This window comes from Magnolia sinica, chromosome 8 (assembly GCF_029962835.1).
Source record: "Magnolia sinica isolate HGM2019 chromosome 8, MsV1, whole genome shotgun sequence".
NCBI classification, from domain to species: domain Eukaryota; kingdom Viridiplantae; phylum Streptophyta; class Magnoliopsida; order Magnoliales; family Magnoliaceae; genus Magnolia; species Magnolia sinica.
In genome coordinates this window covers 59159954-59171653 of record NC_080580.1, presented here as the reverse complement: position 1 = coordinate 59171653, position 11700 = coordinate 59159954, and the positions used below count along the sequence as shown (strand labels likewise).

Here is an 11700-nt window from a genome sequence, read left to right as displayed (position 1 = left end):
ACCTTAACCTTAACTCCGTAGCCTAAACCTAAACCTAAACTTGAAAACCCAAACCTAAACTCGATCTAGAACCCGAACCCGATTTCCTAAACCTAAACTTATAACCTTAAACTAAACCTATTCTCAAATCCTAAAACCTATAACCTAAACCTAAACCTAAACCTATAACCTAAACCTATAACCTAAGCCTTAACCTATAACCTATAACCTAAACTGTATTCTCAAATTCCTAAACCTAAACCTAAACCTATAAACCTAAACCTATAACCTACAATATTAACATAAACTTATAACCTAAACCTATAACCTACAACATTAACCTAAACCTATTCTCAAATCCCAAAACCTATATGTAAGTGCTATAGTTTCTAATGAAATTTCTAAATTTTTTTAGAATATTTACAGTTTTATTATATTCTTCTTGCATTATAGTGTAATGGTCTGATCATATTTTAATCATCTCTCTAAGCATAAGTACAAATGCATTGTATCGTCAACACTACTTGTATAATGTTTTAGTATATTCCATTTGTATTGACATTGTTTAAATTTATAAGTTCGTAACTCGCACATATTCAGTGATTGCACTAGGTGGGAGAGTACGTTGTTCGGGCACTGGATCTACCCCTTCTACCTGTGATGTGACGGAGCAAGCATCGCCATCACATGTTGCATCGCAGGTGTCTGATCGCTTAGTTGCGCATACACCGGACACTGCATGTAAGTCTAGACATATATTTCTTTTAATGATTTCTGTTTATGTTTAGACTTACATATTTCTTTTGCAACAGCATCGTCGACCAGCCGACGAGGATGTGGACCCACACGCGGGTTGCTTTTAGAGCGACTTACGCGTGAGGGTAGGGTGACGGTAGAGTTCCCACAGGACTGCATTAGACCTGTTGGGAACAATGCCAAGCTATTTACGTCGGAGGTCGGTGTCTTATGCCGATCTCTGATCCCCCCACCACCCCCCATTGGGTGGACATGACAGATGATGTGCAGCAGCTCATCCGTCAGCGCCTTCAGGTAAATTTTAGTAAATTAAAATTTATTTTATAAAAGTTCATTGATGGTTAATTTATTTTGTTAATAAGGTTATTGCCTTAATCTATTATTTACGAAAATGCAGAATAAATTTGACTTGGATTTGAGTGTTCTGCACATCTCCCATGTCGTCGACGACATGGTCAAGGAGCAGTTCAAGGAGTATCACGATAACTTACACAAGCGGTACAAGCAGTGCGTGAACCACGAGGAGGTCGTACAGTCCACACCACCGCACGTGACGCATGACGACTGGCAGATACTTTGCGATAGATTTTCGTCTGATTCTTTTCAGGTAATATTTACATATTTATGATATCTTAAGGTAACAATTAAATTCATAATTAATAACAATGTATTATGAATAATGTATTCAAAAGAGGAGCAAAATAAATTCTGACAACAGGAGAAAGTTAGAAGTGAACCACGTAGCTGGTTCAAAATCATTTGTACAACTTCGTCACAACATGGTAAGAAATTATTGGTAATTATTAAGTTGATATATTCTTTCCATGCATTTATATTAACTCTATTGTCCTTTCGATTGCGCAGCGAGATTCCGTCACTGGCCAGGAGCCCGGACCAGTAGACCTCTACAGAGGGACTCACTGTCGGCAGGCGACGGGATCTTGGGTACATCCTAGAGCCAGCGAGATTTCGGTAAAAATTCTTACATTATAGAATTTAATTATATTGAATTATAATAATGTCATTTTTTAGAGAAAATTCATATATTTTCATTACATGCAGCGATGGATACCTTATACAATCAGCCCACTCCCGATGGTACTCAGCGGAGTGAGCCAGAGATCTTGAGTCAGGTGCTTGGCACCTGTTTTGAAAATGTGCGTGTATTTGGCCATGGTGCCAAGCTAATGGCACCCACTAGAGTTGACTCCAGCCGATCCATCGTCGTTGGCAATAGTGCATACGCTGAGCTGATATCGCAGAGAGAGAGAGGTTCAGCAGCTACGGGTTGTCGTCCATGACATCAGAGAGGAGCTAGACATGCAGAAGGAGGAGCAGAAGAGGAAGATGATAAAAGAGCTGGACAGGCAAAGGGAGGAGTAGGAGAGGAAGATGATGGAGGAGCTGGCGAGGTAGAGGGAGGAGCAGGAGAGGAGGATGAAGGAGATGCGGGTGGAGCATGAGCGACGGATCATGGAGATGTTTCATGCTCTCGTTGCATGCTTACCCACCGATGTCCCACCACCTCCGCCTTCATCTTTGTGATTTTTTATAATTTTATTTATTATATTAAGCTTATATGTATTTATGCGTGAATGAATGTGATGTGGATAAGATTGTTTGTGTTCGGATGAATGTAGTTTATGTTTGGATGGATTTATTAGTTTGGGTTTAGATGGATGTGAATGTAGAAATATATTAATGGGTGTATATCAAGAAGAATATGATGAAATTTATTGTAACAGGTATATATTAGGAATTTTGTGTTGGATATTGAAAAAAAGGGACTTTTACATACGAAAATTTTCGTAGGTAAAAGTTTTGTAAATATTTTTACCTACGAAAATTTTCGTTGATAAAAGTGTTATGAAATATTTTGACCTACGAAAATTTTCGTAGGTAAAAATATTTGACTTATTTTTTACGAGGTCCCGTGGTTTTTACCTCTTTGAAGGTTCTCCACGTAAAAATCCCTAGTATGGTGTAGTTTATGTTTTGATTTAATTCATTACATTATTATTTCATAATTCTGGTTTGTTTTGGGAGGCCTGATCCTAAGGTTTTGTGCAAGGCCCCCAAGCGATCTGAACAAATAGAAGCTATGAAGCATATGTTGGATGGGGTGATGGACAGTAGTGAGGCGGTCAGCTACCACATTTCCTTCCCAGGAGTGGTATACGCTCCAATTGTCAAAACCTTTCCCTAATTATCAAAACCTGCTAGAAGCTTGCTGCAGCTTTCAACTAGAATGCTGGCCTCCCAGCTTAGTTATCACTTGTCATTGATTGTGTGTTGACGACTGCCAGGATTAGGGTAGGGCCCAAAGCTTCACCAAACAACCCTGCCTATCATATGCTATACATTTGAGTGTCTCTTGATCTCTCTAACGGAGCTCAAACCCACTTTATCCAAAAGAAAGCGGCCCTTGACTAGCCGTGGGAGGGAGGAAACCTCCCGGAAGTTTTTAACAGATTGTACCTTGCTTTCCTCTTTATCTAGCCCCCGTCGGGCCATTGGCCTCTCTAGAGACATGGGAGATCCGAAATGTACCCCTATAACTTAGCCTCCTAATTCCGAATAGTCAGTATTTCCATTTCCAAGCACTTGAGGAATTTCCAATGATGCACTCCACCACCCACTTAGAATCAGATTCAATGAGCACTCTATTTAACTCGAGAGTGACGCAAAATACCATCTATTCGTATACGGCCCACAGCTCAGCCCTACTATTAGAAGCATTCCCATAACTGTTGACAAAAGTGAAATCAAATGGCCATAGCTATCCCAACATATGCCCCCACCACTGGCTGGACCTAGGTTCAAAAGCACAGACCCATCAATATTTAGCTTAAACCAGCCTTCTTTGGGCGTTATCCATCTAACAATATCAAATTCCGAAGCGGGGCGAAGCATACGAGCTTGAAGAAAGGACGAAGGATTTGAAGGGACGGCCGACAAATGAAGGGGACTATTCTGATTGCGAAGGAACAAAGACATCATCCACCATTTAGCTCTACTAAAAACTCATGGAACTGTGATAACTCGCTCATTAAATCTTGCCTCATTCCTGTCCCTCCAAATTTCCCAAAAAATGAAAGTAAGAGCTAAACGGATGAGAATAGAAGTATTGCTACGACAAATAGGACTCAGCCACCACCAGTTAAGTTGGTCGTGAACCGTGAGATGGCGGAACAGGGAAATCCCAAAATATCAGCGAACTGGTTCCAGACTCTCTCAGCTAGGCTCCCATCCATGAAGAAGTGAGACTGTAATTCTTGGTTGAGGTCCGACACCCAGATTGTCCCCACAACATACACATTTCGATGCAATGTGAACCCTTTCCTTTGGATACCGACATTGACATGGCATAGTCCCCTACAGTAACCTCCACATAAACGTGGATATCTTTGGAGGAATCTTGGGGTGCCACACCAACTTGGCCAAGGACTTCTTCAGCCCGCTTTCTCTGCCAACATCCCAAGCAAAATGGCCAAAAACTTTGGTCTTCAGCTTTGGATATGCAGAATCCACCCTGCTAAATATGGGCTTGGATCCATTCTTGAAGAACTGCAGGAGCCGTCGATTTTAGGCCGTCTTCATCAAGGAAATCAGCAACTCGAAGGCATCTGAGATCAGGTGGGATATTAACAGAGGAGATCACGTCTAGAGGACCAAGACTGGTCCAGTTACACTGCCACATATTGCAGAGCCCATAGCCTACTTCCCATTGGACATTCTTGTCCAAAATTGGGAAAAGACTCACTAGGATTTTCAAATTGGAGAGGTTGAAATGATGAGTCTTCTGCTGCCGATAGAAACTCCAGAATTCGTGTACTTTGAATGCATGAAATTTGCCCACAGGCTGCCAATATCCTTCCCAAATCTAGCCCCCCATGCCATCTTCAAGTGAAGAGCTTTCATTACCTTTTTCAACTTCTCGATACCTAACCCACCCTCATCCTTTGGCATGGAAATAGAGCTCCAATTTTTCCAATGCAGCTTCTTCTTGCCATCATGCCAACCCCAAAAGAAGTTTGCAAATGAGTTTCCATCGTTTTAATCACTTTTGCTGGGATCATCGTAGCAGCTATGGTGTGGATCAATATGCCGCTGAGGACCGACAATATCAGGGCCAACCTCCCAGCCTAGGACAGGATTCTAGCATTCCAACCTTGGACCTTGGTTGCCATTTTATCAATCAAAGGGCTAAATACACTTCTCTTAACTCTCCCCTTCACAATAGGGACCCCCAGATACAAGAAGCCACCAGTAGATTTTACGACACCTAGAGTTCTTTCGATGTCCCTGATCCTATCAATAGGCAGCTTGTCAAAATAATGGAATGAGCTCTTCCTAATGTTCACTTTCTGCCTCGATATGGGCTGATAATCAGTGATGAAATCACACATCACCTCTAGTGATTTATGGGAGCTATTGAGGAAAAGAATTGTGTCATCTGGGTAAAGCAAATGAGAAACCTGAATACATCCCTATTTAAGTTTAAATGGTTTACACAACCCGTTAGCTACTAGCTTAGAGAACCCCCTGCTAAAAACTTCGGCTGTGAGAATGAAGAAACTGGGAGAAAGGGGATTGTCGTGCCTCAAACCCCTTGAGGATTTAAAGAAACCTCAACTCTCTCTATTAATTAGGACCGAGAACCAGTTGTTGTTCTAACAAGATTCCACCATCTTCACCCGGCTGGCACTAAACCCAAAATTAACTAGAACTTGCTTCAGGAAACACCATTCAACTCTATTATAGGGCTTCTCCATGTCAAGCTTCAAAACTAGGTTCACCCCCACGAACCTTTCTATCTATATCTCCGAATATTTCTTGACTGAGGACGATGTTTTCGATAATTGAACGGCCCCTAATAAAGGCCCCTTGCTCCAGAGAAATCAACTTCGGGAGAAGAGGGCCAAGCCTGTTGACAATAATCTTGGTGAATATTTTGTATAAGTAGTTGCAGAGACTAATTGCACCTTCTTGGGGATGAGGGCTATGAAGGAAGTTCCTAAGTTCTGTAATAATCTGCCCCTTGGAAGAACTCCACAATGCACACTATGAATATCATTCCCTCCTATGTTCCAACAACCAGCAAAAAATGCACCAGAGATACCATCTGGGCGGGGAGCGCCATCCTTAGGAAGGGTGAAAACCGATCTTCTGACCTCCTTCGTCCAAGTAAAAGAAAATGGACCCCTTCTCTTCATCATATCCGTCGGGCGGTGGTGGGTCCTCGTCAACCATGCATTACTCAACAGTAATTTGCTTCACTATCTTTTACTTTTCTTGTTCATTCTGCAGACGGTAAGGGAGAAATGCTTTGCAAAGTGCATCACAAAGCCAGGGACAAGCTTGAGTGGGAGTGAGAGTAGTTGCATCTCAAGATGCGTGGAACGCTGCATGGAAGCCACTGGTATCATCAGCCGAGCACTTTTCAGTTCCCCGCGATAATTTCCATCCAATCAATCATTCAGATCTGCTAAAGGTTTTGAGAAACTGCAGGTGAGGACGAGATCAGGTAATGGGTTTCGCCATTATCGACATTTTCCGTTCATCCTTTATGATGCAGTGACTCTGATCTACTTTCGCATCCCAGAGTAAATTGTAGACTACATTGAGTTAGTTTAGTACATTTGGATGGATCAGTCATATGCATTTGCCTCATTGCATGGTGCATACTTCTTGATTTTGATCAAACAGAAGCAACAATTTCTCATTCTAAGACAAGCAGTGTATGTTTATCGTCTTTTGACAACATGCATTGGCTACTATTTTCCGCTGTTTTCTTAATGTATTTCCTTTTACATTCATAGTGGAAATATTTTTTGCATGCCAAGGGAGATTTCTGTACTATCTGATCTACACTTGCTTAGGAATGTACAGTCTCACCTCCCCACCTAACGCCAATTAAAAAGACCAAAAAAAAAAAAAAACAGGAGATCACCTCAGTTAGCATACAACGGTTACGCTTTAGACTTATTTTATTTTATTTTATTTTACTTTGGGCTATGTGTCACTTTGTTAGAACTTATGCTCAATGGAAAAGGTGGGCCATCCAACGGACCCATGTGCCATAGAAATAATTTTGAGTCAGACCATAGGCTGTATACATTGATTTCCAATGGACGTCCTGGTTTTTCTAAGTGTATGCAATCTTTCCATTAAAAAAAAAAAAACCGTCTTGGTTTTCATCCCATGTGATCTTTATGATATACAACACCATGGGAATTGCTCGAATATTATACACGAGATAAGCCAACAGAAAAGAATAAAATAAAATTTGTTGTATGTTAAGTTAACATGCAACATTGTATAAGATACCATTTATTAAACACACACACACACACAACAACAAGATATGCAGCCTTGTGGGGCTGACCCCATGTTTCATTCTCTGGGAAATCTGGCGTGCCAGGAACGAGGCCAAATTTGAGGTCTCTCGCCGCATCCGTCGATAGTTATTTCCCATGTGAAGTGGTGGCTTGCCACAGTGCATAACGGTTTCGGCTCCCCCCTTTCGCCCTCCTTGTCAGATCGCAGGTTGCTCGCAGATTTGGGCATTCCCCATTGCAGTCCATCTCGCCCGTCTTTGGAGGTGGTGAAGTGGAGAAGACCGCGGTCGGGTTGGATTAAGCTCAACGTGGACAGTTCTACTCTGAGGAACCTAGGTATGTCCAGGGGTGGTGGTATTTGTCGAGGGGACAACGGTTCCCTTCATTTTACTTTCTCCTTGGGCTTAGGGGTGGGGTCGAACTCTATAGCCCAGCTTTGGGCGGTTTTCCATGGTTTGTGCCTCTTCGTTGAGCTGGGGTTCAACCGAATAGAGATTGAGTCTGACTCTAAGTTGGTGGTGTCGATGTTAAACGGCTCGTCCAAGCTAAGGTGGCAGTGGAAGTACTGGTTGCAAAGGATCCAGAGGCTACGTTTGAGGGCCAACGTGTCCATCTCCCATATTCTCAGGGAAGGGAATAGGCCGGCGGATAGGATGGCCCGTAGAGGTTTGGAATCCCAAGGTTACTTTTTCTCTTCCTTGTCGAGTAACCTCCCCCTCGAGGTCAGGGGTCTTTTGTTCCTGGATAGGGTTGGGTTGGGAGATGTTAGGCAAGCCAACTCCCGTGGGCGTGGCCTATAGGTGGGGTCTTTTTATAAGTAATACGATAGGCTTGGTGTTCAGGTCCTTTTTTCCCTATCAGGCTTGAAGAGTGGGTGCGTTGTATAGCTCATTCCCGGTACGAATATATTCGGCCTTGTTTTGAAAAAAAAAAAAAGATAAAAATGTAAAGGATCATCTAACTCTTGTTTTTCTATGTAAATGAACCTAGAGTATCATATGGCTCTCGCTTTTCTATATAAATAAATCCAAAGTATCATTCATATGACTCTCGTTTTCTTATATAAGGAAAAAAGAAAAACAACATGGGAATTGCTCAGATATCATACACGAGATAAGCCAGCAGAAAAAAATAAAATAAAATTTGTTGTATGTTAAAGTTAACATGCAACATTGTATAAGATATCATTTATTAAACACACACACACACACACAACAAGATAAAGGAATTGCGTTGGCCTCAAAATGCAGGAAACATGCATGTCCCTTACCACATGCATTTTATTGACTACATCTTTCATCTGCATCTTTCATGCAGCTTTTGGGAAGAGGACTGGTTCGGTCTTGGGCCCCTTAAGTGTCTGATCTAATTGGGCCCTCAGGTTGGCGCGCTCCCTCAAATATTCTTCACTTTCTCCCCCAAGTAGTGCTGGACCATGTCGTTGACAAGGGGATCTGTACTTCCTCCTCCGATGACAAGCAAATATGGCTGGACTCCCCGTTAGGGGAGTTCTCGGTTAGCTCAGCTTGGCGCATTTCTAATCCTGCTAAGGTGAAGAAAAGCTGGGCTAAGTGGGTATGGCACCCAAAACTCCCTCTGAAAATCGCTCTTTTCACATGGAAAATCCTGCACAGAGCCATCCCGGTGGATGTCAACACTCAAGACAAAGGTATTGCACTGGCCTCTAAATGTAGCTGTTGTTCCCTGCCCTCATTTCCTAACGTCGAATCTATTCACCACCTCTTATCGTTCGGGTTCTTTGCCAGGAAGGTTTGAGATTTTTTCAAGATGATTTTCAACATTCACTCCAAGATGCCCGTCACTGCTGCTGGTAGAGCGAGTAGATGGTGGTCATCCGCTGCATTCTCGGACCGTATCCAAATCCTCAAGGGGCTCACTCCATGCTTCATTTTTTGAGAGATCTGGCTGGCCAGAAATGTGGCACGCTTTCATGACTCCCCGATATGTCTAGCTAAGGACGTGATTGGCAGGGTCAAATTTTTGGTGAACTGAGACCTTTACAAGGTTTCGAGAGGGTCCAAACAAAAAGCTGCGGACCACTCCTATCGTATCCCCACATGAAATAGAAAAAGAGCAAAAGGAAATCCTAGCTAGCCTCTAACTAATAGATACAACCATGTACAATCCGAACTAAGGCCTTCTCAGGGAACCAAGGCTAGATTTATCTATAACAAGAGCACCTCTGATGTGCTTAGGAAGGTCTGAAGAATTCATGAAGGTTCTGTCTGGGCATCCCTCACTTGCCAGCCTGGATAAGGCATCCGCCACGGCATTACCTTCTCGGAAGATATGCACGAAAAGAAGATTCAGGGAATACCTTCCTCATCGTGTTTTGGAGATCCCTCGTTATCCCGCCCACTCTGGTATTATCAGATGGTCTAGTCCTCCACTGGGGTGGATCAAGGTGAATGTGGATGGGTCTTAGAGAGGAAATCCGGGACCCTCGGGTGCTGGAGGGGTGGGGAGAGACTCCGCTGGTAACCTCATCTTCGCCTTCCTTCGGCTCCAATACGAGGGCTGAGATCAGAGCGATTCTGGATGGGCTCAACATATGTGCGCAGCCCGACTTCACTAAGGTGGAGGTGGTGAGTGATTCTTCGGTTACATCCCTGCTCCATGCTTCATCTCCTCCGTGGGCCTTATGGTACTGGTGGACAAAAATCAGATTGCTCATGCAAATCATAGAGATTGTTCTTTCCCATACGCCTAGGGAGGCAAACAGTGTTGCTGATGCGCTTGCCCGTAGGGGCAGCGCTGGCCAACCGAATAGTGTCTCTTCAACTCTACAGCCGACCTTCCCTCTCCCATCTCTGGTCTCCTCTTCCTTGATAGAGTTGGCCTGGGCAATTTAAGGGAAGACTAATCGTTATCTTTATGTCCCTTTTCTTCTCCATTCACTTATGATAGGTGGGCCTATTCCCTTTTTGTTTATGGGCCTGCCCGAAAATTTGCTATATGTACATCCTTCTCCAATCAATGGAATAGCTTTTTGAAAAAAAAAAAAAACTCCAACCAAACAAAGAAACCAAGCACCCCAAGATGCTACCTCTTTTGACTTCGCAACTTCTGATACAATCGAATGCTATTTCTTCCTCTATTTGTTAATCTTGCTCTTGTTCTTCTTTTTGTTCCTCTAAGAGTCGTGGGTCAGCTATATCCAGCACTTGATCCGACAAAGCCATCTTGACAAATTCATGAAGGCTTAAACCGTCCTTAAACATGTCTTCTGTGGGCCTTTTTCCCGTGAACATCTCCAATAAAAGAATTCCAAAACTGTACACGTCACCCGCCGTAGAAACATTGCTACCCATACCATACTCTACAATTCAAATATTTTACATTTGTAAATATATAAAAGGTACCATTTATGTTATTTAAGGTTGAGAGATCATGCAATTTTATGATATTTCATGAGTAATCAATCTATTTTGATGCAAATATCATGAAAATCATGCTACTTGGAGCAACCAATCACAGCTTAAGACCCAAAAAAGAAAAAAAGGAAAAAAAAATGATCCGACTCTTTTTTCTTTTTTTTTTTTTCAAGTGAGTATTGTCAAATTAGGGAAATCAGTGAATTTCAACATTGAAGTTATTGCTCGAGCCCATATACTGCCTAATAGAAAATTGGAAAATGATACAGTGCAACATGCTATTCCGTAATAGGATAAGCCACCAATCAGCATGAATTATTTTCAGATTTTTTTTTTTTTTTTTTTTCGTTTTCTGTATTTTAAGATTTCATGTGGCACACACCGTGATTAGTGGCTTACCTTATTAACTCCTGAAGCGTACAACTTGTATTATTAATGTAAGTCCATGTCACAACAAACCTAAAATGCATCAGTTAAACGTAGGAAAAGAGTAAACAAAGCTTATTAAATAGAGGGAACGTTTCACACGCAATTGATTTTGTCATGAAGTTTTCCTACAACAAGTTGTGTATGGGGCTGACGTAGGTTTCTTTATGCCATCCGATGCAGCTAAGAAAGATGCTGCAAAAATCAAACCTATCCAATGGGCCCATGTGAATTTGGAGGTTTCTGTGCAGTTGGTCCAAATGTTTGAATGCAAAGAAAGATGATTCAATAAGGCATTGAATGATTGGATGGAGCAAAGAATCGTTGTTTCGCAGGTTTGTTTTGGTCAGACAACAAGTGCTGAGAGTTTGAATTGTTAGGTCCTTAATATAATTGCGGCATTGATGCTGCTAATTTGAGGGTAGTATGCAGAGGCAGAGCCACTCAATAAGGCAGAACAGATTGTATCATTATTGGTTATGAGGACTGTTAGTTGTATGGTAGCCTTTGATCATTTTTTTGTAGTGGATGATCACTATGAAAGCAGAAATTACAAAGAGAAAGATATTACCCGATTCGAACAACCTCGAATGTCACCCTTGCTACACCCTTTAAAACCCTAGGACAATTTAGAAACCCTTAGAATACCTCTCGATCCCATTTACATCCATATATAGCCTTGGAAAGAATCCCTAACGAAATTGGAAACAATCTCGTAACTTCGTAACTTTGTGAAAAATTTGCGCAGCATCTGTCGATACCATCGAACACTTATAGATGGCATCAATAGATTCCTGACAGTG

General features: G+C 42.1%; 1 protein-coding gene across 1 annotated transcript; it reads left to right on the top strand.

The window, feature by feature from the left end:
- The first annotated feature begins 422 nt into the window (after nucleotides 1-422).
- LOC131254274 (uncharacterized) lies at nucleotides 423-8445 on the top strand. Its single transcript, XM_058255267.1, has 7 exons — nucleotides 423-720; nucleotides 792-1029; nucleotides 1133-1342; nucleotides 1600-1707; nucleotides 6046-6157; nucleotides 6247-6262; nucleotides 8394-8445. The coding sequence occupies exons 2-7, from the start codon at nucleotides 946-948 to the stop codon at nucleotides 8443-8445; spliced, it is 582 nt and encodes a 193-aa protein (XP_058111250.1). The 5' UTR covers nucleotides 423-720; nucleotides 792-945.
- Nucleotides 8446-11700: the final 3255 nt, after the last annotated feature.